We start from the raw sequence: 27,898 nt of genomic DNA, 5'->3' as shown, positions 1-27,898 counted from the left end.
AAACAGATGAATGGAGTATATTTTTAAAATATATAAAAGGTCTCCATTTCATAGAGCGTTCAATATTAATCGTATTTTCATTTACATAAAAATATTATATATTTTATAAAGATAAATTTCGTAATTCAGTTATATGTTTCGTCCAAAATTTATTTAAGAAATAGGATTATAGGACTATGTGAGATATATTCCACGTATGAAAGATGCAGATAAATGTGATAGAAGATGTTGGTTTTAATTAGTTGAGAAAAATATGAGGCTACTCACAAGATTCTGCTCAAGCTTCCCTCAACAAACAACAAGTGTAGGAGCAAGAAGAGGAGGAATTAACACTCACAATACCAATAGACACTACAATTCACTCAATGCATCTTCTTCTTCTGCTGCTGATCAAGTCCCTGTCCTTGACCCATCTTCCCTATCACCATCTCTCACTCGTGGCATTCATGTTTTCAATTGCCCTGTTAGTATTTTTTTTTCCCATTTATTTATATGCATTCATTTTTAATTTTACTTCATTATACTTGGTGGGTTTTCTGTCTCAATGGACAAAGTTTCATTCTTTCTTCAGAAAGAAACTGATTTGTATTAAAGTTGATTGTTTTTGTTTGAATTGATAAAGTTTCAATCATTCTTATATATATGGAGTGTTTGTGCAAGTATTTAATGGTCAATCTATGTGGGTGTGATTCTGTTTTTGATAGGATGAGGTGGGGATTGTGGCTAAACTATCAGAGTGTATTGCATCCAAAGGGGGGAATATACTCGCAGCGGAAATATTTGTGCCCCATAAGAAACAAACCTTCTACCAGAGAAGGTAGGTCTTTATCCAAATTAGCAAGTGTGCCTGCTAAATTTCTTTCAAGATAATGTAGGGAGTAGTCGAGTCTTCCAGATGATTTAGGGAGTATTCTACCAGAATCGGATAATCCAAGTATGCGGGTCACCGGGGTCTTGTTGTTTCAATATTTGACACACAAAAAGTTTCTTGCAGTGAATTTATCTTTAACCCTGCAAATTGGCCGCGGGCACAAATGGATGAGGATTTTTTAAAGATTTCTACACGGTTCAAAGCAGTTAGATCTGTTGTTCGTGTTCCTGACTTAGATCCTATACACAAAATTGTTGTTCTTGCTTCTAAGCAGGTTTTCTCCCAATTTAATCTCTTCATACGATATTGTTCACAATAGACGTTATCGTTGACACTTTGCTGCCGCAGGACCATTGTCTGGTTGATCTGTTGCATGGGTGGCAGGACGGAAAACTTCCGGTTGATATAAAATGTGTCATAAGGTAAATTTTGGTCAATGTTGATTTTCTGTTTTCATGATGCTACTTATAATCTCAGCTCTTATTTCAATCAGCAATCACGAGAGAGGTCCCAACACCCATATCATGCGATTTCTTGAAAGGCATGGAATACCATACCATCATTTAGGTACAACTAAAGATGACAAAAGGGAAGAAGGAATACTAAATTTGGTTCAAGATACAGATTTTCTAGTACTTGCAAGATACATGCAGGTATATGATATCGAGAGATACTGTATATATAGACTTCCAAGCACGTGTGTGTACCAAACACACAGAGTTTTCCATCAATCTCGAATAAGTAGGGTTATGGATATGTGTCCTTGTGTGTGTCGACCCTCCCACTTCCTCCCAAGCCACCATGCTACTGGTAACCTACTTGCTATCTACTATTATATGCGCTTTTGAATCTTCTTTTATTCCTTGTATCTGCAGGTGTTATCTGCCAATTTCTTGAAAGCTTATGGCAAGGATGTAATTAACATTCATCATGGCCTTTTGCCATCATTCAAGGGGGGAAATCCTAGTAAACAGGTCCAGACTTGTGGCTTTTTATGAGGACTAAAGTTTCTTTAGGATGTATATCGTGAAAGGTCGTTTAGCATACCTCATTTTCAGGCTTTCGAAGCTGGTGTCAAATTAATTGGTGCAACTGCTCACTTTGTCACTAAGGAACTTGATGAAGGTCCCATCATCGAACAAATGGTAAGTATTTTATGTTTATTACTTCTTGATGTTGAACATTCCATTCAACCTATGCATACATTGTTATGCTAATTAAATATACTGATCACATTATGGTTTATAACCAGCATGGATTTTCTATTTTTGCTATGATATTTTACACTATCTCTACTTTCAATTCAAAGCAAATGAGTGTAGTACTCCTTGTCCAAAGGAACAATCAGTACCTGTAGTTGTTCTCTTCCTCTGGACCTTTTTCCTTCGATTTATTTTTATATAAAATACACTATTTTATGTTCAATCTCACGTGGAGTGATATTTTCACCCTTTTGAATCCCCATGCTATACATATTTTTTGAATTCTCAGTGCTATCAGTATGTAGTTCAAAACAGGGAGAGATCTGTTGTGTCTCTCAGCAATTTTGTGACCCTGTTTATATGACCTAGTTCCCTTCACTCAATATATGAAAGAGAACCTTGTGTCACAAACATGCATGTGGAACTGAAATTTCCATCTTCTTCACCTGTCAACAACAATGACCATGTTATCGGGAAAATCTGAAAAGAAGGTAATAGCCATTAAATTTCTTGTTATTCTCTAGAAAAGTCATGATTTCTTTCAATTGTAACCTTCTAGCAAAAAATCCTCAATTTGAAGTTGAACTTAAATATATTCAGTTCTGGCATCTGATTCAGAGTTCTCTTGGTGGGTAAGTAGGTTTTTTGCCGGGATGCTTAACCATAGTACTTGCACACACATGCCTCCACTAATGATCAAACCCTCAACCCGTAGTTTTCTGTTACTAAGGAGAAGGGCATCAACTAGGAAACAGAAATCAGGGATAAGGCGTTCCTTTTACCCTTGGAGATCTCTTTAATGTGCTCCCTGGTAAGAATTAGTCTTGTATAAAAGATTTGAAGAAAGTGAGTGGGATAACCAAAATGCTTAAATGACATAATATTATTGTAATCCTGCCCTAAATTCAATACAGCAGCTCTGCTCTGTGTCAATGCAGAGTAATAGTAGCATGAGAGCAGCTTGGTTTTCCATTGGGTAAAATGCTAGAGCCTAGTGGCCACTATATGCACTATTATGTCAGTTTGAAAACCTCCCTGCTGACTAACTAAACTAGCTTCTTCTTCTTCTTTTTTTTGCGAAGTACTCATTGAACTTCTTTCCATTGTGATGAGGAATTCGACCTAGAACCATCACTTAAATTACTATATTTTAGCTTTATATAATTTTCTGTGATATTAGTCTTTCATACTTTCCCTGCATGATGTATTATTATATATATAAACATGTTGAGTTATACAAATATAATTTTACTTTGATTGTACAGGTTGACACGGTTTCACATAGAGATAATTTGCTTACTTATGTTCAAAAATCTCAAAATCTTGAGAAACAGTGCCTTGCAAAAGCCATAAAATCTTATTGTCAGCTGCGTGTCTTACCCTATGAGCAAAACAGGACTGTAGTGTTTTGACTATGACGAGAAGAGACGTCGAGAAAGATTTGGAGCATTGTTTAACTTCACTCTGTACCTATTATTCATCATCAGAAGCCTCATATCTTGACCGGCTATAAAATGTTACTACGTGTGTCTTCTGCAAACTGCAAAAATCATTATTTGAATAAAATTTTCAGTGTTTGCTGCATCTCTATCAAATATAGTTGTACCTGTGTGGGATTGACTTGCTGGTGTCTTGGTGATCATGAACCGCATGCTTTATATTTGATAGCACCTTCCAAAATGGTGACTGCAAGTAGGGGGGTCAATTTCGGGTTTGGATTCTGTTTTCATGTTTGCAGCAGATCAGGTTCGAGTTCTAAATTATATAAAAATTTGATTAAAAAGATGGATATATAAGGTTCAAGATATAAAATTATAATAACCGAGTCATTTCAGATCATATTTGGGTACATTGGGTCATATTTGTGTCATCTTTAGACTTTGTCCTTGTAAATCATGTCGCGAATCATATCGGATCTTAGTTCTATTTCAGTTGTGTATGATATTGTGACTCCTGTTTGTAAGGAAATATTCACCCGTTACAATGTTGATGTAAGCCATGATTTCAGTGTTTAACATTACAGTAGTGTGCACTGTGCAGATACATCATACATGTGTTTAGGTTTGGTAGAGGTTAGTTGAATCATGTTAAGCAGCCAGTGAGCCTGGTTTTTGAAATATTAGTCATGGGAACTCCAAGATCATGACAAGAAGTTTAAGGGCATTTCTGGTGGAACAAATTATTAAGGTAATGTTACAACTAGGATGAGCATTAAAAACCAGTGTTCTAAAAATCGCCGAGTCAGCCGAGTACTCATTCCGAGTACTCGTTTTTAACCCCTCGTCCGATCCGAGTTCCGAGTAATCGGGTTCAAAACCGATTTATTAAAAAATCGGTCAAAACTCGGTTTGACTCCGAGTACTCGAGGTCAAATCCGAGTTTGACTTATCAATTTTTTATTATTTTATTTGAAAATTATTTCAAAAGAGACTAAACGTAAATTTATATATGTTTTGATCTTTTTTTGCAAAGTATTGACATTAATTAGAAAGTATATGCCTCTTATCATTAAAACTTGTGAATGATTATTATGTCAAACACTATCAAACAAGTAACTTTTATTTGGACTTCATTATTTCAAGTGTGTTATAAATATATTAATATTATTAGATAATTTTATTATTAATCAGTATATAACTATATATAAGAGAAAAAATTAATTAAAAAAAATACCCGATTAGTTATCCGATAACTCATTCCGAGTACTCTCCCGAGTTCCGAGTACTCATTTTTCTGGAACCAAACCGAGTTGGACCGATTTCCGATTTTTACAACCTTGTTAAAAACTGAATGATTAAGCGAATTTCCATATACTTTATAAGAAAAAGTAGTATTAAAAACCGAATGAATTTTTATTCATAAATTCAGTTTATAACAATCTGTTCCGAAGACAATGAATTATCAATGTTTCTTATTCACAAGTTGAAAGTACAACAGCACATCACACAATATCTCAGAAACATCACAAGAAGCTGAACCAATAACAAGAGCAGAACAAACTATATACGTTCCAGGAAACAGAATTTCTCAAGCATAGTCATCAGAGGCTGCGACTGCACCGTATGATTCAATGAAAATATCACCATATACGAACCCGGCAAGACCTCCACCGATGAGAGGGCCAACCCAATAGATCCAGTGACCTGAGAAGTCTCCACTAGCCACAGCGGGTCCGAAAGAACGGGCAGGATTCATCGAGCCACCGCTGAATGGACCTGCAGCCAAGATATTGGCTCCAACAATGAAGCCAATTGCTATGGGTGCAATGGTTCCCAGTGAGCCCTTCTTGGGGTCTGCAGCCGTGGCGTATACAGTGTAGACTAAAGCAAAGGTGATGATGATCTCAAACACCACACCTTGAAATGCATTAATCCCTGCCCCAACTCCATGAATTGGAACAGCCTGCAAAAAATTACCAACAATCACTTATCAGAACCCGCCTTTTATCCCAAAAAAACGCGTAAAACTGCAGGAAAAATGCTTGCATGCAACTGTACCTTGCCACCAGTGACATAAATGAGGAGGTAGGAAGCAGCAGCAGCACCAAGCAATTGCGCAATCCAATACAGAAATCCAGTTATGACAGTGATGTGGCCTCCCACAGCCAATCCAAAAGTGACAGCTGGATTCAAATGACCACCTGAGATGTTAGCTGCCATGGACACTCCCACAAACAAGGCAAATGCATGAGCTATTGCTATAGCTACTAGTCCAGGTGGGTCCAAAGCTCCGTCATTTGTAAGACTACCTGCACATTCAAAAAAAATTATAGAGGATAAGCTCTTAACCACTTGAGATATCCAACCATGCTCAGTCCAATCACTTAATCATTAAGAACTCGTATCATTTTTCTAAAAAAGGAGTTCAGAGCTTACTGAAAGCAAGGGCTGAACCAACTCCAGCAAAGACAAAGAGAAGGGTGGCAATGAACTCAGCCAAGTAACACTTGAGTGATCCCACACTGAATGAATCACCAAGACTACCAATTGCTATCTTCACCATTTTCAAAGAGTGAGCCTCGAAAAGTTTGAAATATTTCTCAAGACTGTTTGTTTTAGCACATCAAGTTCAGAGAGAGTAGCATTGTTTATATACTAGAAACTTTATACATTAGTGAATAAAAAAACACATAATCATATACATTTCATGTTATTTTATTTTGCCCACTTAAATATATGGTCCATCAGGATTTATTCTGGATATACCCATTGGTTGCCGACCCGACCGACCTTAATTTCATAATTTGGTGAAAGTGACATCCAAGCTTCATTTGTTTTTTTTGGTAATTATTTAATTAGTGGATAAGCAAATAAAGTTTAAAAACTTATCAGTGGGAGATAGGCTCGATGATGAGGTGATTAATCATCGTATAGACAATTTGAAAAAGTCTAGATTAACATGTCACTGTAGCCAGCTAACCAGTAACCACCAGAACTTCGAAAACAGAAACTGAAAAACAAGTTCTTACAAGAACCAAGGATCGTGCTTAGACTCATTATTTTAATGAGATGAACGCCACCACAAGAAATGGCAAGTCAAAATTAGGGTTGATTTGGCTAATCATTTTTGATGATGGAATGATGTGTCATTGCTGTGAAGATTAATAAGTGAAATCCGATCATACATTATTATTTTCACAAGAAGTCCAAAGTCTAATATCTTCGAGTTTCGCAACAAAAAGTTCACGCAAACATGTAATATATGCCTGGCACACACAAGTTTACTCATTCTAACATAGGGAAACTTTAATTGAGATCTGAGAATAAAATTTTATAGAAAAGAAACACCGTTTTACTTGTGTAGTTGCATTCTTATCTTTGCACACATTCAATTCTTATTTAAGAGGGATTCTAATCAATTGGAAAGATCTTCTTCACACATATCTTGTGAGGTTCGGTTTCCTGCTATAATTTGAAATTTTCGGAATGAACAATAATTTAACATGTATGATTAATGTTGTTATGTTAGTCAAAATAATACTCTTCGCGTTCTTTTTTATTTGTCATATTTGAAAAAAAAAATGCCTGTAAATAGTTATCTCATTCTTGTTCTAATGTATATTTATACATTTTTTTTTCATATTCAACTCTTAGATTTTTAAATTAGTTGAGTATTTGATTTTCATGAGGAGTGTGCGTTGGAGTGCTACATATTTTAAATATTAGGTACATGAGATTGACACGTAAATTTTAAACTTAACAAGTGCCTAGCGTGCGTAGCATTTGAAAATGCACTAGCCCGTGGTTAGAGCAAGTCCAGCAATGTCCTAATAAATGCCTTGTAAATATAATAAAAAATAGATTTAAGACATTATTGTGATGTATGAACTCCAACGACATGTCTTATAATTGTACCTTATTATTAAGCTAATAATATATTTGAATTAGTATCGAAAGAAAGTGAAAAAGTAAGAGTAGAAAGATCTAGTAGACTGGAGGGAAGCTGATATTTTATTGAGAACTTTGGTTTTGGACATGCTTAGTAGTTCCCAAAAAATGAGACAGACATGGTTGGAGTACACATTTCATCCAAATATCTTAAATTTGAGCTGAAGACATCAATACAAGATATTGTTAGAACTTCACTTGAAACTTTGCCTTTATCTCTTGTCAAGCAGCTATTGGTGATTGTCCCAATTTTCTTATACCACCTTCAAAATCGTTCCACCACACTTTCGCAAGCTCATAACAAACCGAACTCGTCACTCATGTCATACCAATAAAAAGACTAATCAATCTCAGACAATCCATTTTATATGCAAGATTAAAGATGTTACTCTCCACCCAAAGAGTATGCACTTAACGAACTTTTTCCCCGTGTCCCGGATGATGAAAAGTCCAGACACGAGTCCATAACTTATCAATCCCATTTACCAAAAACAAAACAACATAATTAGGCCCCTGAAACAAAGTATTTTAATACTGCAAACTGCAAACTACGTAACGGAAATATGATAAGTACGTAAATAGTTGCTGCTCACTTCAGGCCCAAGCCCAGCTCAGTCTGCAGTGTGAAAGCCGCATATACAGCTTTTTTATTTGACTGCTGCTTATAATTTAAAACTGTAAATATATTTATTGATTATAAAAAATTTGTATTGATTATCTACTTATTTATCTTAATAATCCATCTAATTCCATTTGTATCTAAAACGTGTTCAAATCACTTAAAACGATTTGATTTTTTGATTATCTTCGATTTTTATTTGTATTAGTTTCATTCACTTTGATTTTTATCCGCTTTGATAAATTTTAATTTTTTCTTTACCCAACCCAAATCATTAATTTTTACATTCTTTTAGATGTAGTTATAAGTACATTTTTTATCAAGTCTGTATTCAATTTGTAATTAAATTTGTAATTAGCTCGAGTGAAAGTTCAAAGATCTGGTCCAAGCTAATCACCAAAATTAAGATTTGGCAGGAATTTATTTTGCAATTATTAAACTGAAAAACACAAAATTCGCGGCTATAGCTACATGCCTTGTGGTCAATCATATCCAATCCCACAAAACCCTAATCACAAATCGACACGTCGTTTCGAATGCCGTCGCATCAATTTACATTAAAACCAGATTTATCTAAATTCCTCTTTCCCCATTTATTCCCTCACTTTCTTTTCTCTCTCACACACACACCCTACTCACTTTCACATCACAAAGAGTGCTCTCTCTCTACCTCAACAACACAAACTATAATATAGTAACACACACTAGAATATAATACACACACTTTTTTATATATATGTGCGTCGCCGGCTTCATTTCGACCTAATTCATCGATTGACTGAGTTTTGGTGAGCTGATTTGTGTGTAACTCGCTTGACTCGGTGGAAACCCTAGGTTTTATGAAGCAGCGAGTGAGTTGATGAGCTCTTAGCTTCTCGTTTTCATGGAGGGAGGTAGCGTCTCTACACTTACTTGTTATGGTACTCTTCATTTCCTCTTTCTAATTTGTCATAAATCTCGATCATATGTTATGATTTGTTCCGAATTAGTTAGTTTTTTTTTTTGTTTTATCTGATAGTTTAGCTGTGTAGTAGGTAATAATGAATTTAATAAACTTTTGATTGTGGATTTTTTTGATTTTTTTAGATTAGTTGAAATTATGGTAATTGTGTGTGATGTGATTTGCTTATATATGATGCCGTTTATTTTGATGTGAACATTTAATACGCTGTTAAGTTGTGTGTGTTTCTGGCTATAAACTGTTTTGTGAGTGGTTTGATTGAATAGAAGATTTGTTAGATATTTTAGTAGTAAATGTAAATGTCAGTTTCCGTTTGATTAATTTTATCAAACCTACTAAGTGTGATGATATGTTTACTGAACTACTATTATTTCTTACGGTTGGTAAAATTAACGGGATAGTGTACTTTCTGAGTATACTAGTGAATAAAGCCGCGCTTCGCCGCGGCGTTATAAATTGTGTATAAATTTTGATACGAATAAATATTATAATAGCATAAAAATTATTTTGAGTAATCTTTCGGTTAAACGTATCACTAATAAAAAAAATATTATAATTAGTATAAAACTCTTTTTAAGTGGCCATCCAGTCAAACACAATACTAATAATAAAATTAGTTCGAACTGCCCTCCCGTCAAAGACAATATTAATACATAATTATTATTTTTATGATAAAATTAAAAATTACAGTATAATTTAGATAATAATTAGTTTGAGCCACTCTCTTGTCAAACACAATACTAATAAAAAATATTCTAATTATGATTAAATTAAAGATTATGATTGGATAAAAATTATTTTGAACCGTGGTCCCGTTTTAACAAATAATATATTATAATATAGATAAAAAATTATTTTAGCCACTTTCCCGTCAAATATAATACTAATAGAAAAATTATTATAATTTAGATAAAAATTAGTTTGGGCCGCTTCCCGTGCCTGTCAAACACAATACTAATGAAGAATCATTTACATTATCATAAAATCAACATATGATTCCTATTTTATATATCCTATTTTATTTTATTAATTATTTTTATATTATGATTCCTATTTTTTAGTTAAAAATTATTATTCTTTTATGGTTCTAATTTTTTGCTCTTAGTTTTTTTTAATAATTATTATCTTTGCAATCATTTATTTTCTACTCAAAATTTAAGAAAATTATAAGACTAAATCGAAAATAAAAATTGTACGTATTATCTTACAAATCTTATATATAAATTGTATTTTATCTATGATTGTTAGTTTAAATAAATAAAAAAATTATTCTAATTATGATAAAATTAAAGATTATGGTTGGATAAAAATTATTTTGAACCGTGGTCCCGTTTTAATAAGAAAATATATTATAACATAGATAAAGAATTATTTTAGCTACTTTCCCGTGAAACATAATACTAATAGAAAAATTATCATTATTTAGATAAAAATTAGTTTGGGTCGTCTCCCGTGCCCGTCAAACACAATACTAATCGAGAATCATTTACATTATCATAAAATCAATAGAAGATTACTATTTTATATATCCTATTTTATTTTATTAATTATTTTTATTTTATGATTCCTATTTTTAGTTAAAAATTATTATTCTTTTATGATTCTAATTTTTTTTGCTATTAATTTTTTGATGATTATTATCTTTACAATTCTTTATTTTCTACTCGAAATTTAAAAAAATTATAATAGTAAATCGAAAATAAAAATTGTACGTAAAATCTTAAATATAAATTGTATATTATCTATGATTATTATTGTTTTTTTGATGATATCTATAATTGTTAGTTTAAATAAATATAATCATATTCCTTTAAGGTTTCCTAAATAATAAAAAAATTGTATTACCTTTAGATACCAAAAATGAAAGAATTGTATTAACTTTTGGAATCCTTGAACCAGAATTTTTTAAATTATATATATTTTCAATCCAAAATTTAAGAAAATTATAAGAAAAGAATTTTACTTTTTTTTAGAATCCAATAAAAAGAATTGTATTACCTTTAAGATTCGTGAATTTGATTTTTTGAATTATAAATTTATTTTCTATTCGAAATTCAAGAAAATTATAAGATTGAATCCAACTATTATCAAGATGGGTCGTAAGTCCATGCATACTATATGAATGAGATTGTGAAGATCTTAAAGATGTTTTCATGGTAGAGATGCTATCTTCTTGACCATTATGAAACGACGTGAGTTTGACGCTACAAACTTGTTTAGACAATTTGATATTCTGGAAGATGCTGGTTTTTATTTTTAAGATATATAATTTGAAAAAAATTAATATAATAAGATTATAAATTTATAACTTTTGAAAATAAGAATTATATTTTTAAATTATATTTGTTCAATAATTGTTATTTTGAATAAATAAAACACAGTGCCATCCTTGTTTATTTTTTTGTTGCAAGCAATACAATTAAGTTGGTGATAATCAGTATGTGATCGTTCAAGATGGTGAGATGAGCTAATCGAAAATAAAAATTGTATTACCTTACATTACGAATTGTAAATATAAATTGTATTTTATCAATAATTGTTAGTAATCCTATTGCTTTTAAGATTTATAAATAAAAAAGAAATAATAAATATATTATTTTTAGAATTCGATAAAAAAAAGTTGTATTACTTTTAGAATTTTTGAACCTCATTTTTTGAATTATAACTATATTAAAGGCCTCTGGTATGGCCTGTGGTATCCCTGTTTTACTGTTTGAATACCTGTGTGCTAGAGTTATCGCATGAGCTAAACATATCATGTATTTCAGATAAATAACTCTCTTTTTGACAAATAATATCCTCACTTTGTTCCAAACTTCTGTTAAACTGTCTAGTAGAATCGATTCCCAAAGGCCGGAAATAATCAATATTAAGCTAACCTAGACACTAAGCTAACCTATACAATTACACAAACAGCTTGCAGTAATTAACATTCAACAAACCTTTAAATTGATTGAGAAAAACATGGAGATTATTATGAGTAGAAAACTTATGGGTGTTGAGCAATCTGTGGCACATGATAATGATCTCTGGTGCCAAGTTAGAGGAAGTTATAGCCATCTAGAGATTAGAAGCAGAGTAGGAATAGGTGGTGACTTTACACACGGCTTGCTACTTAAGTCTCATGTTCAGTTCATGCGGCGGGCTCTGCATATTACCTTTACAATTCTTTTTCTAGATTCTAGGGTATTACCTTTAATATCCAATAAAAAAGAATTATATTATCTTTAGAATTCTTAAATCTGATTTTTTGAATTATAATTATATTTTTTCTCTGAAATTTAGAAAAAATTAAAAGATTAAATCAAACAATTTTAGAGACACCTGCATCCTCCTTTTTATATATATAAGACTAAATCGAAAATGAAAATAATAATAATAATTTTATATATCTTATATCTTATAGGAAATAAGAATTGTACATATTATCTTACAAATTTTAAATATAAATTATATTTTATCTATTATTGCTATTTCAAATAAATATAATCATATTTCTTTTAGAATTACTAAATAAGAAAAGAATTTTAACATATTTAGAATTCAATAAGAAAATAATTGTATTACTTTTAGAATTCTTGAACTTGATTTTTTGGATTATAGTTAAAAAAGCCGCGCTTCGCGGCGGCGTGATAAATTTTGATATGAATCCGTATTATAATAGCATAAAAATTATTTTGAGTCATCTTCGTTAAACATATCACAAATAAAAAATATTATAATTGGCATAAAATTTTTTTAAGTGGTCATTCTGTCAAACACAATATTAATAATAAAATTAGTTCGAACATCCTCCCGTCAAAAACAATATTAATCCATAATTATTATTTTTATGATAAAATTAAATATTATAATTTAGATCGAAATTAGTTTGAGCCGCTACCTTGTCAAACACAATATTAATAAGAAAACATAATAATTTAGATATTAGTTTGAGTCGCCTTACTGTCAAACACAATAGTAATAAAAATTATTCTAATTATGATAAAATTAAAGATTATAATTGGATAAAAAAATATTTTAAACTGTGGTCCCGTTTTAACAAAAAATAATAATATTATAACATATATAAAAAATTATTTTAGCTACTTTCACGTCAAACATAATACTAATAGAAAATTTATTATTATTCAGATAAAAAATAGTTTGGGCCGCCTCCCGTGCCCGTCAAACACAATACTAATCAAGAATTATCTACATTAACATAAAATCAATTACATTAAAAAAAAATAAAAAAATCAATATATGATTCCTATTTTATATATATTATTTTATTTGTTATTTATTTTTATTTTTTATTCCTATTTATTAGTTAAAAATTATTATTCTTTTATGTTTCTAATATTTTTGCTATGAGTTTTTTTAATGATTATTATCTTTACAATCCTTTATTTTCTATTCGAAATTTAAGAAAATTATAAGACTAAATCGAAAATGAAAATAATAATAATAATTTTATATATCTTATATCTTATAGAAAATAAGAATTGTACATATTACCTTACAAATTTTAAATATAAATTATATTTTATCTATTATTGCTATTTCAAATAAATATAATCATATTTCTTTTAGAATTACTAAATAAGAAAAGAATTTTATCATATTTAGAATTCAATAAGAAAATAATTGTATTACTTTTAGAATTCTTGAACTTGATTTTTTGGATTATAGTGAATAAAGTCGCGCTTCGCGGCGGCGTTATAAATTTTGATATGAATTAGTATTATAATAGAATAAAATTTATAAAAATTATGTTGCGTCATCTTCCGGTTAAACGTATCACTAATAAAAAAATATTACGATTAGTATAAAAACTTGTTTAAGTGGTCATCCCGTCAAACACAATGCTAATAATAAAATTAGTTTGAACCGCCCACCCGTCAAAGACAATATTAACCCATAATTATTAATTTTATGACAAAATTAAATATTATAATATATCAAAATTAGTTTGAGCCTCTCTATTATCAAACACAATACTAATAACAAAATATTATAATTTAGATATTAGTTTGAACAATTCCACGTAACCTATTTTGAATAAATAAAATCCTATTCCTTTTATCATTCCCAAATAAGAAAAAGAATTGTATTATCTTTACAATCTTTTCATCTTTATAATACTTGAACCTAATTTTTAGATGATAATTTTATTTTCAATTTGAAATTTAAAGAAATTATAAGACGAAATTGAACAATTCTTAATAATATTTTCTATATTAAATTTAAGAATATTATTTTTTTGATATATAAATTGTATTACAATCTTTTTGAATCCTTGAACCTGATTTTTTGAATCATAATTTTACCGCAAAGTCCAAACTAACATTCTCACGAAGATAAGATTGAAGATTAATTTACACAAAGAAATCTTGCGCCTTTTGTTTGGAGATGTTCTTAGGAGTGTATTCCGTGGATAGTGAAATCTTTTATAGCATTGAACTTAAAGCCTGACGAACTGTGTTCATAAAAAACAGTTGTTTCCTTGGCATTACAATTGTTTATGCTGCTTGTGAAGACAAAAACGTACTTCAGCCTCTTTTTGAAGGTTGATATCTCAGCCTTCACGATATTCGAACAATTCTTAATTTTGTTTTCTATTTTAAAATTAAGAAAATTAATTTTTAGATATATAAATTGTATTATCTCTGGAATCCAATAAGAAAAGAATTGTATTAGCTTTAGAATTTTTGAACCTGATTTTTTAAGTTATGATTATATTTTCTATCCAATAAGAAAAAATTATATTACCTTTAGAATTCTTCAATATGATTTTTTAGAATTGTATTACATTTGGAACTCAATAAGAAAAGAATTGTATTAACTTTAGAATTCTTAAACCTATTTTTTAAGTTATGATTATATTTTCTATCCAATAAGAAAAGAATTATATTACCTTTAGAATTCTTCAATATGATTTTTTAGAATTGTATTACATTTGGAACTCAATAAGAAAAGAATTGTATTACTTTTAGAATTCTTGAACATGATTTTTTGAATTATAACTATATTTTCTCCGAAATTTAAGAAAAATCAGAAGACTGAATCGAGTAATTCTAGAGACGTCCGCATCCTCCTTTATATATATATATTGATTATGGAACAGCTTCTACACATACAGTTTTCTTTGAGCAGATAGCTTTTGGGAAAACATGCCGCACCTCTAGTTGCAGCTCTTAAATTTATGTGTGTGGTTTGTAATTTGGGTTTAAGAATGGGTGTGTGGAATTTGTTGACATAAATTGGTTATGGCATGTGGCATGTATATAGATAGTGAACGAGTATTTGTTGTTAGAAAATCATAAAAATGTTGTTGCAGATTACAGTACATATGGAAGCAATCAGTGACCTAGAGTGGCTATGTTTTTTGGAGTTCCCATATTATTTTTATTTGTATGGATTTGTTTTTTTGTATCTGCCTTTTTTATTCCTTCCAATTTGTGCATGAGTTTGCCTAATTTTATATGGAGCTTTAATGAACTACAAAATTGAATCTACTTGTATCTGAAATTGTGTGTTAACAGATACAGAGGAAGATTTTCTTGTATTATGATGTTAGCAAACAGCAAGTTTAACTGTGTTGGCCTAATTGTATGACAACTCTTTTTACTTTAGTTCTTTGTCCATCTTGATAATTTTTAGCCCTAAACCGATGGATTATGACAACAATGAATTTGAAGCCCATAGTCATAAGTTGAGTGGTGAAGAGTGTTCCAAGGTGTCTTCGGTCTTGCATCCTTATGCTCTTCCTAAGTTTGATTTTGATGATAACCTTCAAAATCACCTAAGATTCGACTCTTTGGTTGAAAACGAAGTTTTCCTTGGAATTTTAAGTCAGGAAGACAATCACTGGATTGAGGATTTCTCTCGGGGTAGCAGTGGAATTGAGTTTAATTCAAGTGCTGCAGAGTCTTGTTCTGTATCAAGGCGTAATAATGTTTGGTTTGAGGCAACATCCTCAGAATCTGTTGAAATGTTATTAAAATCAATTGGGCAGGAAGAAGAAGCTGCCTTGGGAGAAGCTGTGATAGAGGAATCAGATGCTGTCATTAAAGTAGGTACTTTAGAAAAGGAAATGGATCCTATCTTGAATAAACAAGATGAAGTGGTGGATAATACTCTTCCACAACATGAATTACTACCATATAGTGTTACAGATAACCTGGAAGATAGTGCTCTGCCTGAGCATGCGAATGCCTTATTTACTTCAGAACCTCAAAGAGATGGTTTTTGCAATTCTTTATGTTCTGCTGAAGTTGAATCAAATGTTGATGTTGTCTTGGTGAATGCGGAAAAGTTGAAAGATGATTTAAAATCTGGTGATGCGAAAGGAGTGATAAATGAAAATTTAACTAATAAATCACCAACTGAAAATATGAAGGAAGCTTCTTCTGTATCTGCTGTGCACATGGAGATGCTAAAAATAGAGAATGCAAACTCTGTTTCACATAATGCCATTGTGAACTCTGGTGAATTGGAGAAGCAAGTTATAACTGTTTTTGCCGAATCTGTTGATGCTTTGCCTACAGGCAATATTGCGGGAAATAAAGTAGAGGTTAGCATAACCACTTCAGAGGTGCCTTCTGGAACACCTATTAAGGTTGGGGATCACTCAAATATGCTTGTAGACTTTGAAGATAATTTGAGTGCTGCAGCTCGGCATACCAAACTTTTGAATTGTTCTCCGTGTGAGGATGCTCCTGTAGTCTGCAGTAGTGATAATAATCCCAATGAAAAGGTAGTTGAGGTCAGCAATACTCAGGCTGTTGCTTCTGCCTGTCCAGAGCTGGACATGGGTTCTGTTGAAGAGAAGGATTGTGGGAGCCAAGCAGTCAGTACGGAGAGCCCGAACGTTGGCAACCCCAATAGTCAGATAGAAAGTTCCCTGTGCGAGGTTTCTCCTGTAGTTTGTAGTAATGAATATAAGCCCAATGAGAAGGTGGTTGAGGTTAGCAATACCCAGGCTGTTGCTTCTGACTGTCCAGAGCTGGAGCTGGGTTCTGTTGAAGAGAAGGATCTTGGGAGTCTAGTAGTCAATCTGGAAGTCCAGAACATCGGCATCCACAGTAGTGAGACGGAAACTTCATCATGTCCAGATCTGAAGATGGATTTGGCAGTGGAAAATGATAGTTTCGCTGGAAGTAGCCATCAAATGGGTTCGCATGTTTTAGCAGAGGCAACTGTGTCAGGCGACAATGACCCTGGTTATACCCAGCATACCGGAATTACTGAAGATGTTGGTGTAGATCTTTCTAGTTTGTCAACTCCACTCACTTCAGGTGAAAGGGAACAACCTTTGGATGGAAACATGACTCCTGAAGGTTGTAGATCACCACCTACACTTGGCAAGTCAGTAAATCCCAAGGAAAAAGATGTTGCCTCTGAGGAAATTGTTCACACTTGTGAACAGGTTGTAACTATTAATGAGAGGTTGAATGGAGGGTCGCAAACCGAATCTGTTGACATGGAATGCAAAGTTATTGGATTATTACCTAGTGATAAATGCAGAGAAGCAATGATGATAGAACCCCATGGGTCAGATTTCAGGGACACTAAAGAACAAGGTACCATTAAACAACTTTTTTTGTTTTGCTAAATAAGTCAGTCACTAGTTTTTTGTTCGATTATGTTTTTCTTTAATTTTTTCTTGACATAGAATGTTAATGGTAAAAACCCACTGCAATACCCTGAACAGTACTGTTTTTTGCAGCAAAGGAATTCACTTTTAATGTGCAGACAGCACCTGAGGTTGGGGTTATGTCTATGGACACTGACAAAAGTTATGTCGCGGAAACTGAAGGACATGATAATACAGGCTTGCGGGGTCGGAAGGAGTCTTTACCAGTGGAAACTTGTCTAAATCCAGTGAATGTAGATGGGGAAGGTAAGCGTCTTTAATCCCCCTAAAATTTAAAATGAGACAGCTGCCCAGCTGTGTTAATACTTGTAATGCAGGCCGGAGTGACCAAGCAGCAGCTGAAGCTGGTACTGAGTGTTCTGAGAAGCAGGAAGTGTGTTCTGTTTCAGTTGATTCAACAGTAAAACAGGTTGATGGCACTGCAGCCGCCGAATTTCAAAAAGGTAAAGAAATACCAATGGAAAAGATTGCTGAAACTTCATTGAAAGAAGTTCCAGGTGACTTGTATTTCCTTTTTTTCCTTTTCTTTTTCGATTTGGTTTAGCAATCCCTTTCCTTTTTGTATGTCCTTTATTTTCACCATTTCTGTTGCTTTATTGATAAGTAATCTTTCCAGTGCCTTGCATTCTTGCTACTATATACAGATTAGTTTGATTGGCAGATAGCAACATATTATTTATTTATGTCAAACCTCAACCCCTTTTTTATTTTTGGATAGCATTGAACCGTATTCATGTGGATTTTTCAGTATATCGTATATTCATTGTTGCTCATGTCCTAATAATGCTGGCTTAAATATAAATTTAAAAAAACTATTAAAAGCACTGTAAACATAATTGGCCTGTAGCTCTGGGATGCAGTACGAACCTCAGGCAAATTTGTTGTTCTTACAGGAGCTATGGAAGTATCAAAGGCTGAGCTTTGTCTGGTTCAGAGACAAGAGGATCTTGATTCTGTTGCAGCATTTGAGAAGCAGAATGTTCCTGGAACCAAAGGCATGTTTGTGGACATTTCTAATTTTAAAATAACTATTTGTTCCTTGGGGTCTTTTCCTAACTCTTCTTTAGTGTAAATTTAGGATTCTTTGTTTCTCGAACACTTAAATACAAAAATATGTTATATTCGAATGTTATGTTTGAATCTGAGACATTGGTGTCCTTCATTAGTTCGGGCAGTCAAATAGTAGTATTTTTTTTATTTTTGCTGATCTTTATTTTTTATATAATTATTGGATGGGAAAATGATTGACCAGATGACGATCAAGCTCCTGGTGCACTTGCTTGCACTTCAGTATATGGGTCTGACAGTATGGTTGAAGATTGTGGACATCCGCTGAATGTCAAAGAGACAACAATAGACAGTTTTCAGCATATTGAGTTGAGTGGTGCTGTTGGAACAGATATGTCTGTTCCCTTGAACAGCGAAATTGAAGCAACTGGAGGACAAAGTAGCTTTAGTTTTGATGTCTTTCCATCCAACAGTCCGTCTAAAGGGCAAATCAGCAAGGATTGCCAATCGTTTCCTAGCATCCAGGTGGTAGAAGTACAACTGACACTTTTTCTCTAGTTAGTGTTGCACCTCTCTAAACAGTTAATTATCACTTTTACAATTTGTTCTGATAATGTGAGTCATATTGAATAATCAATGCAGGTCAGCAAGGGACCTCTGTTGACATCTAATAGCGACCAGGCAGATTTAAAGACGGCGACAGAATTTTCTTGCATAACTCCCCAGGCACCTGGAGTGGGGAAGGTGGATGTAAGTGTTAAAGGAACTCCCAAGCCTAAAACTAGGCGAGCTTCTGGCAAGGCATCTGTAAGAAGTGCCAAGAAGGGAAGCAACTTGAAGGAAGCTACACCTGGAAGACAGTCTGATAAAAAGGAAAATTCACCTTCGTTCATGCAAACTCCTAGGACTGGGCAGCCGGGACAATTTAAAGAGTTGAAGCCCTGTGGCGATGTTACGAAAAGTGGCACAAAACCTTTGGCTTTTCTTCCTATTCCCACATCCAATCTTCCAGATTTGAACACGTCAGTTCCTACAGCAGCAGGATTCCAGCAGCCTTTCACAGATCTTCAGCAAGTGCAACTGCGAGCACAGATATTTGTTTATGGGTCTCTTATGTGAGTTCTGTTCATTATTTACGAGGTTTTATTAGTAAATATACGTGTCGTCTGTATCTAGCAAAAAAAAATAAAAAATACATGTATTATATTAATATATGAGTGTGGTATGTTACTTATATGTTGGAGGTGCAATTTTAGGCAGGACTGACACCTTAGCATTGGTAAAAATCTTGATACTTGTGTTTCTTTTGGGGGAAGAACATTTGAAAAATTCATGTTATACATACACTGGAGGAGAATGAAATGTTATGCCTAGAGCAGTTGATTCTTCAGAGGGAATGTTCCTTAGAAGTGTTGTTGAAAAAGCCATAGGAATTTGTAAGGTCAGACCCTTGGTCTCTAAGAACATGGAATGCTTGAGGAGCTGAGGTCATAAATGGTGATTAATTTGGCATCCACTCATATGGACATCCTTTATGGAAGCTTGTATTATATTTCTCGGATGTTTTGCATGTCACTACAGATTTTATTCAGGATAAAGGGGGAGGAGGTTTTTGATCCTTATTTTTAGTAGAAAATGAAGATAATGTCACTATAAAATGTAATTTTTTAAGGCATGTGTTATTTCAAATTCGATAGATTAGTTTTCTTGTTTATTGATCGTCTAGAATATGATGTTTATTATGTATACTGTTTTTGGTAAACTACTGTTTGTTGCAGACAAGAGTCTGCACCTGATGAAGCCTGCATGATCTCAGCCTTCGGCCCATCTGGTTAGTGTGTATAGCATAAACTGATTTTGATCTTCATATCATCATGGAAGCTTATGACTAGCCTCTGTTATGTATCTTTCTCAGATGGTGGTGGAGATGTTTGGGGGTCGGCATGGCGTGCCTGTGTGGAAAGGGCACATGCTCGAAAATCTTCTGCCAGCAATATGGGAACCCCAGTACAGTCATTTTCAGGTCTTGGTATCTCAATTATAATTCTACATAAAATTGTTTGGCCATTTTCTCATTTTAATTTGAATAATGCAGGCGGGAAAGCTCCCATTCAACCATTTAAACACAGTATACTTCAAAACAAACCTCTTCCTTCACCTGCTGGTCGAGCTAGCAGCGAACTTATATCATCACCTGCAGTCACTCCTATCATACCTCTATCCTCACCCCTCTGGAATGTATCAACCCCGTCTTGTGATGGTTTGCAATCCAGTGGCATGCTAAGAGGGGGACTAGTTGATTGTTATCAGCCACATTCACCATTGCATCCTTTTCAGGTTCCAGGCACAAGGAATTTTGTGTGGCATAGTCCCTCTTGGCCCTCGCAGGGCCCCTTTTCAAGTTCATGGATGGCTACTTCACAAACGTCTGCTTCTGATGCCAATGTTCGCTTCTCTGTCTTTCCCAATACAGAACCTGTGAAACTAACCCCTGCTAAATATTCGTCCGTGCCAAGTTTTCCTGCCATGAAGATTGCATCTGTTCCTGTTCCTAATGATAGTTGTGTCGCTGCTGTTTCTACTGGTGCTTCTTCCCAGCCTTCTGTTTCGAATCCTAGAAAGAGAAAGAACAGCCCTGCTAGTGAGGCTGTAGGCAATATACCGTTGCTAGGTTTAAATCAGGGAGCATCAGTCTGGCATCCCAGTGTTAATAATCAGTTGACTTCTGTGCCCGAGATTGTTGGCCAGACTTTGTTGCTTCCTCAAAGTCGAACAGATTCAGTTCAAACGGCTGCTGTCAGTGCTGTCTTCTCTACTTCAGTTGCTGTCACAGCTCCGGATCACTTCAATTTTGGAAATAGTTCTGGAAATATTCTTGGCAATCAACCTAATAGAGTGGGTAAGAACGTGGAGAGGAGTTGTATTCCTGTGCAAATATCAAGTACAGTTGAAGAGGCTAAATTACATGCCGAGACTGCTGCCGCACATGCAGCCAATGCTGTTGGTCACTATCATGATTTTTGGAGCGAGTTGGATAAACAGAAGAACCTGGGTGTAATATCTGATGTCGAAGCTAAGCTTGCTTCTTCTGCTGCAGCTATAACTGCAGCTACTTCCGTTGCAAGGGCAGCAGCTGCAGCAGCTATGATTGCATCTAATGTTGCTGTCCAAGCAAAACTAATGGCTGATGAAGTATCTTCCTCCAGTGTAATTGTGGATCCAACTCACAGCAACAGTTCAAGTAAGGCAACTTCCGCCGGCGGAGAAAGACGGGAAGGGAGTGTGCATCCCAGCTCAATAATTGCAGTTGCTAGGGAAGCAGCTAAGAAGAGAGTTGAAGCTGCTTCAGCTGCCTCAAAACATGCTGAAAATTTGGATGCCATTGTTAAAGCAGCTGAACTGGCTGCAGAAGCAGTATCTCAAGCTGGAAAAATCCTCTCTGTTGGCGGCACTTTGCCTTTAAGCGCATTGAAAGAAATAGTTCCAGCGGCCTCTGAACAAGGCGCAAATAAACACATTGTCAACTGTGATCAACCAAAAGCTTTTAGTATTGAGCTTTTTAATTTTTCGGCTGAAGAGTCTAAAAGAGGATCATCTGCCATGGAGGCCATGAAAACAGGTACTTCGTAAATTGTAGAAGAGATATATTAGGGTCTCTCTGGAAGTAACTATTTGTAATAATGTATATCAGGTAAACTTCCAAGCCAGGAAAAAGAATCATCCAAGGCACAAAGAGGTGGTCGGGAATCTAAGTTGACTAAAACCCATGTTATTGCGGAAGCAGAAGCTGGATCAAGATGTGTTTCAGGTTTTGTTGATGCTGCATCTGCTGCCAATGCAGCAGAATCGTTAATTGAGAATGTGATGGAAGAGGGTTGCCTTGTCGAGGTTTGAAAATTCAAAGGTTTATAATTTTTGTCATGCATTGTGGTGTAACCTCATATGCTTATCATCTTAATTTATTATGTTTAGGTTTTTAAAGATTGTGGCAATGGTAAAGCAGCATGGTATTCAGCCAATATATTGAGTTTGAAGGATGGAAAAGCCTTCTTGTCTTACACTGATCTCCAAGCGGAAGATGGTAAGGTTTCATTGATTTAATTGTGTTGCATGATTTGAATGGGATTGTTTCCATTCGCATTTGAAGCATAATGTTACAGATAATCTTCTACAGATAATTGTTGTTGGGGGATTGAATCTTGTTATCTGAGACAACTATAATTTGTTTGGTAAATTTATAATGTTTAAGATTTTAGAGGTCTTTGTCGGTCCACAATTTTTTTATTTAATCTCATTTTAAATCAGAAAACCGAAAATCGAATAAATTCATATATTAAAGTTGAATTGGTTATCTTTCTTATTTTGGAGATTAGTTATTTATAATAGGTGAGAATATGGATTTATGAGAGGGCGTCCTGTGCTATTTATTATGTTATTTTGTGCTCATGTTGTAAAAGCAGGGTTAATTTTTATTCTTCATCAACTGTCTAAATAATGACAGCTAATATTATGGATTAAAGAGACATGCTGATATGATATGGGCCTGATGCCCATGTGCTTGATACCTGACCTAATATGTAATGAAACTCAAGACTGTTCTTTGGATGCTAAACTAGGTATTTTTCATATGTTTCCAGGGACTGGACAGTTAAAAGAATGGTTGCCACTTCAAAGTGATAGTATTAGCATGCCGACAGTTCGTGTTGCCCATCCGACAACGACTATGAGATTTTTTGATGGCACTCGGAGGAAACGAAAAGCTGCAGTGATGGAATATTCTTGGTCAGTCGGGGACAGAGTTGATGCATGGTTGCAAGACTGGTAAGCATGTCTGAGAATTTTTTTAGTAGTTTTGGGGGTAATTAGAGCAAGCCCAATGCAATTCTCTATTTTCAACCCCTAAAATATTATATAATAATGATTACCTAAAATATAGGGGACCAAAAAGTTGTTTTGCTCCAATGGTATTCCCTATATTGATCCCTTATATTTCAAATTCACATATGCAACTGAAATAGAGAGAGAAATTGCAGTGGTAAATGACAGAAAAACAAGAGGATATATGAGCTGGTGATGACATGGAGAATATAGGGGTTTGCTTCTTCATCCCTCAAATAAGGGGTTGAATTTTCTCTCACCCCCCCCCACACACACACACACACACCAACAACTTTTCTTTTAGTTTGCGGAATTTATTTCTTTATATAGGAATAAGGATTAAGGCCTGAATTTTTTTTTTGTCACTAATATTTTCCTATCAATTGGATATACGAGAAATAACGAGACACATACACCCAATTCGTGTTTCATGTTGTTTTAGTAGTATTTTTCGCTTTCATCATTTAGTTTTGCTTAATTGTTCAATTTACTGATTAGAAATACCAAATTAAAGCTATGAGCTAAGCCAGATTGAGGTGCTATATTGTACACCCTCTGGTGCCTATGCCAGGTCGAGATGCTATAATGTACAACTTTTGTCCCCTTTTAAAATAATTAGTATTCACCAGAGTGAGCAACTTACATTGTCTTCCCTGCTTCACCCTTCTTAAAAGCTGAAGATGTGATCTCGTCAATCACGTGAAGCATTTGTTAGTAGATAATGTGAATATGAGATCAATGAAGATAAGTGAAGTTGTTTGGTTCACGCTTGTGTGAGAAGTAAAATACCTTGAAAGTGTGAGTTCCCACATAATGTGTAGTTACTTACCCTCACCTCCTCTTGATAATCAACGTTTTCCGCAGAATAAGATTGTGTGAACATTTCCAATCATCTCCCATTACATATAGAGATTCTAGGCCCAACACAAGAACATCTCTTAAAAGGAAATGATTATAATTTTTAAGATTATACTAGCCTCTTCTTCTATAACCAGACATAGAGCCTGTTTTACAGTGTTTATGACTTGTGACTTAATGTGACTTATGACTTAACGTGACTTAGGTGATAAGTTGGGAGTTTAATATATCTGTTTGGGTAATTTTGACTTATTAATGACTTATGAGTTATTAAAAATATAATAATAAAAATAAAAGTGATTTAAGATAATTTATGTTTTAAGAGTAATTTTTTTTTTAAAAAAGTTTTAAAAAATTAATCCACTGAAAAAGTACGTCAAACTAACATCTGGCTTTAAGTCGGTTTCTGGCTTATTTCCGACTTTAAGTCGGTTCTGACTTATTACATAAACAGACATTTTTCAGCTTAAAGTTGGGAACAACTTTGAGTCCCGACTTTAAGCCGGGACAAACACGCTCATAATTTTATACTTCTAAGGAATTTCAATTAGGAATCAACTATCTAGGAAATACAACTTATCATGGAATTCAATTCCTATAAGTAACCTTACAAGCACTTAAAGTGTAAGAGGCCAGTACAATCTTAAAATCATTTTTCTTTTAAAAGATGTTCTTGTGTTGGGCCTAGAAGCTCTGTATGTATTGGCTAAATGATTGAAACTGTTGACACGATCGTGGTATCATTTGGTGAAGTTGTGTTGGATGGATGCTCTTGCTCGGGTTGTGATGATAAGTTGTATTCCTTACATTAGACATTTCTCATTTTTTGCGTGCTCTTAAATGCAAACTTGCGGGAGAACAGTATTTAATGCCATTATGTTAAAATTATTGATTATTTATTTTTGAAGTTGTTTATAGTCTTCATCTCTTGTTTTGTTAAGTATCCTATCTGGCAAATTTTTCTCCTTTTTTTAGGAGTCTTTTGTTTACTGTTCAAGATGTATAGCTAATTTGAATCTCTCTGGCTGAACAAAAAAGTCATCGGGCTTGAAAAAATAAATAACATTTGCCGTGCCTTCAAAATTAATCATTGGTGCCTTTAAGCTATATATGAAGATCATTGCTGAGCATAATGTGTCTTATTTAATCTCTGGATAAACGTGTCATATTATCTTTGACAGTGCTTAAATTCATACTTATTGTTCCTCTCGTCACATTTTTGTTAAGCTGGCGTGAAGGAGTTGTAAAAGAGAAAAACAAGAATGATGAGACTACATTAACGATTGATTTCCCAGGTATGAGGTATCCATTACTAAGAGTTAATTTGTTTTCTATTAATTATATTCTCACTCTTATGTGGTTCAATGAAATTAAAAATTAATTTGCAGCTCTTGGAGACACATCAGTTGTAAGAGTTTGGCATCTTAGGCCAACACTGACTTGGAAAGATGGGAAGTGGATTGAATGGTCTAGCCCAAAGCAGCAGTCCCCATCCCAGGTTCGGTATTGGAGATTTTACAGTTTATGGAATTTCATCATAGTGTGTTCTGTTAAGTATTATGTGTGCGTGCGTAGCAAAAGAAAAAAAGAATAGCTGTTTTTGAATTATATTAATAAAAGAACCTTCAGGTGGATGGACCACGGGAAAAGCGTGCGAGGCTGGCTAGTCCAACAGAGGCCAAAGGGAAGGAAAAATTCTTACGAGGCCTTGATCCTTTAGAGTCAAGAAAACTTGAAGATTCAAGACTGCTGCCTATTTGTGAAAATGAAAAAGAATTTAATGTTGGTAAGAATACTGTTCTTGCAAATAAACAAGAGAAGCGGAGAATAGCGCGAACTGGTCTGAAGAAAGAAGGTTCAAGGGTAGTTTTTGGTGTTCCTACACCAGGAAAGAAGAGAAAGTTCATGGATGTAAGCAAACACATTGATTCTGATAAGAGCAGTACAATTATGAAAACGGACGATCCTGTAAAATATGCAAGAAATGTGGCACCTCAAGTGTCAGGATTTCGTGGATGGAAAAGTTCTACAAAAGATAATAAGGACAAGCAAGCTGCTGAAGATAAACCCAAAGTTCTTAGGTCAGGGAAGCCACCAAGTGCTTCCAATAGAACTCTGCCCCGTAAAGATAATATCTTGACTTCTAACAGATCTATGCCACGTGATGCGTCAGCAACCGATAGAACATCAGGTGATGCTATTAGCAATGAGGAGACTTGTACGAGTCAGGAGAACCTGATGGAATTTGGATCTGTTTCTGATTCTCAGGATACTTCTGAAGGTCAAACATTAGCTTCCTCGTTAGGTTTTTCACGAGTTCCTTCAAAAAAAGGTTCTTCATCAAATTCTAGATCAGAAAGGCGGAATAAAGGAAAATATGTACCTCATGCTGGAAGAAATAGTAAAAAAGATGAACTGGAAGAAAAATTGGTTCACGAGGTTGTGGAACCACGTAGATCAAATCGGAAAATACAGCCAACTTCAAGGGTGAGTATTTGACTAATTGTTGTTTCTCTGTCTTGACTGCACATTTGGTTGAACATAACAAAATACTATCACGAAAACCAACCCTTTTTAGTTGTACTGTAGTAGTTAATTGATTGCATTTTCTTTGCAGCTATTGGAGGGGTTACAGAGCTCGCTTAGCATCCCAAAGATGCCTTTTTCACACGACAAAAGTTACAGAAGCCAGAGCAGGAGTAAATCTTAGAGGTGAGTTCCATTGGTTCATTATAGTTACCTGATTAAACTGGCCAACTAGTTGGCAGTACATGGATTGTAAAACTGATCTACTGCTGGTCATTTTGACAGGTCACAGGTTTCTATGATTGAGAGGAGCTTTTAAGATAGAAAGATGATCTGGTCCAAATCAAAAAAGGCTGGGTGGATGATGTTGTGTATAATTGTAGGCCAGGTAGCAATAGTATATGTGCCTCTGGGTGCTTAAGCTGTAGGAATTGTTAGTTGTTTTCACTTCCTCCTGGTGCTTAAGTTGTAGAAATTAGGTTGTAGAGATGTTCATCTGTCTATTTCTTCACATGGTTGTTCTAACCGAGATTCTGGTTTTATTTTATAGGTTTATATGTTCACCATGTGAAGTCAAATATGTTACGCTTTAATTTTTAATTTTCTTAATTTTTTAGATTTTAAATCATGTTTTAATTGGCCTAAGAAATTTAGAGCTGTATATAAACTGATACCCTACTTTAAAAGAGCAAATAAGCTACATACCTGACCCGGGTAACTCGTGATGTAGGATCTTATGTTTCTATTGCGTGTAATGCTTTAATACTTGAGACATGTGAGCACTTGAATTTAATGCTACTCTCCGCTGTGCAAACCGATTTTTCCTACTAGGTGTTGCTGCTCCGTTGCATGTTTAATGTCGAACAAATGAGCAAATTGTCATGCTAATGAAGCATAGTTTATAACGCAGAGCGAACACCATCGTCTAAACAGAAAACCACAGTGCG

At 34.0% G+C, this 27,898-nt stretch overlaps 3 protein-coding genes across 6 annotated transcripts; 2 read left to right on the top strand and 1 right to left on the bottom strand.

Moving 5' to 3' along the window:
• The first annotated feature begins 219 nt into the window (after positions 1–219).
• On the top strand, positions 220–3,693 carry LOC108206265 (formyltetrahydrofolate deformylase 1, mitochondrial). Of its 2 annotated transcripts, XM_064087758.1 has the most exons (9): positions 220–463; positions 705–817; positions 995–1,145; positions 1,220–1,293; positions 1,365–1,524; positions 1,747–1,845; positions 1,930–2,016; positions 2,467–2,564; positions 3,339–3,477. In XM_064087758.1, the coding sequence occupies exons 1-8, from the start codon at positions 254–256 to the stop codon at positions 2,533–2,535; spliced, it is 963 nt and encodes a 320-aa protein (XP_063943828.1). In that variant the 5' UTR covers positions 220–253; the 3' UTR covers positions 2,536–2,564; positions 3,339–3,477. The 2 variants fall into 2 exon arrangements, with proteins under 2 accessions (XP_063943828.1, XP_017231999.1); XM_017376510.1 differs by lacking the exon at positions 2,467–2,564 and having other exon boundaries at positions 3,339–3,693.
• A 1,208-nt stretch (positions 3,694–4,901) lies between these two features.
• On the bottom strand, positions 4,902–6,144 carry LOC108207106 (probable aquaporin TIP-type RB7-18C). The gene is made up of 3 exons (XM_017377570.2): positions 5,949–6,144; positions 5,571–5,821; positions 4,902–5,475 (listed from the first exon to the last, which is right to left on the bottom strand). The coding sequence occupies exons 1-3, from the start codon at positions 6,073–6,075 to the stop codon at positions 5,101–5,103; spliced, it is 753 nt and encodes a 250-aa protein (XP_017233059.1). The 5' UTR covers positions 6,076–6,144; the 3' UTR covers positions 4,902–5,100.
• A 2,449-nt stretch (positions 6,145–8,593) lies between these two features.
• Positions 8,594–27,576, top strand: LOC108208366 (uncharacterized). 3 transcript variants are annotated; one of them, XM_017378897.2, is made up of 18 exons: positions 8,594–8,972; positions 15,686–17,607; positions 17,754–17,927; positions 17,999–18,178; positions 18,575–18,676; positions 18,934–19,214; positions 19,332–19,804; positions 20,468–20,520; positions 20,605–20,712; positions 20,785–22,308; positions 22,381–22,577; positions 22,662–22,770; positions 23,327–23,510; positions 25,653–25,720; positions 25,814–25,923; positions 26,055–26,912; positions 27,043–27,137; positions 27,237–27,576. In XM_017378897.2, the coding sequence occupies exons 2-17, from the start codon at positions 15,696–15,698 to the stop codon at positions 27,133–27,135; spliced, it is 6,426 nt and encodes a 2,141-aa protein (XP_017234386.1). In that variant the 5' UTR covers positions 8,594–8,972; positions 15,686–15,695; the 3' UTR covers positions 27,136–27,137; positions 27,237–27,576. The 3 variants fall into 3 exon arrangements, with proteins under 3 accessions (XP_017234386.1, XP_017234387.1, XP_017234385.1); XM_017378898.2 differs by having other exon boundaries at positions 8,594–8,999; positions 17,999–18,124; XM_017378896.2 differs by having other exon boundaries at positions 8,594–8,999.
• Positions 27,577–27,898: the final 322 nt, after the last annotated feature.

Source organism: Daucus carota, chromosome 2, assembly GCF_001625215.2.
Source record: "Daucus carota subsp. sativus chromosome 2, DH1 v3.0, whole genome shotgun sequence".
Taxonomy (NCBI): domain Eukaryota; kingdom Viridiplantae; phylum Streptophyta; class Magnoliopsida; order Apiales; family Apiaceae; genus Daucus; species Daucus carota.
The sequence above is the reverse complement of the archived record's forward strand: the minus strand, read 5'-3'. Positions and strand labels throughout refer to the sequence as shown.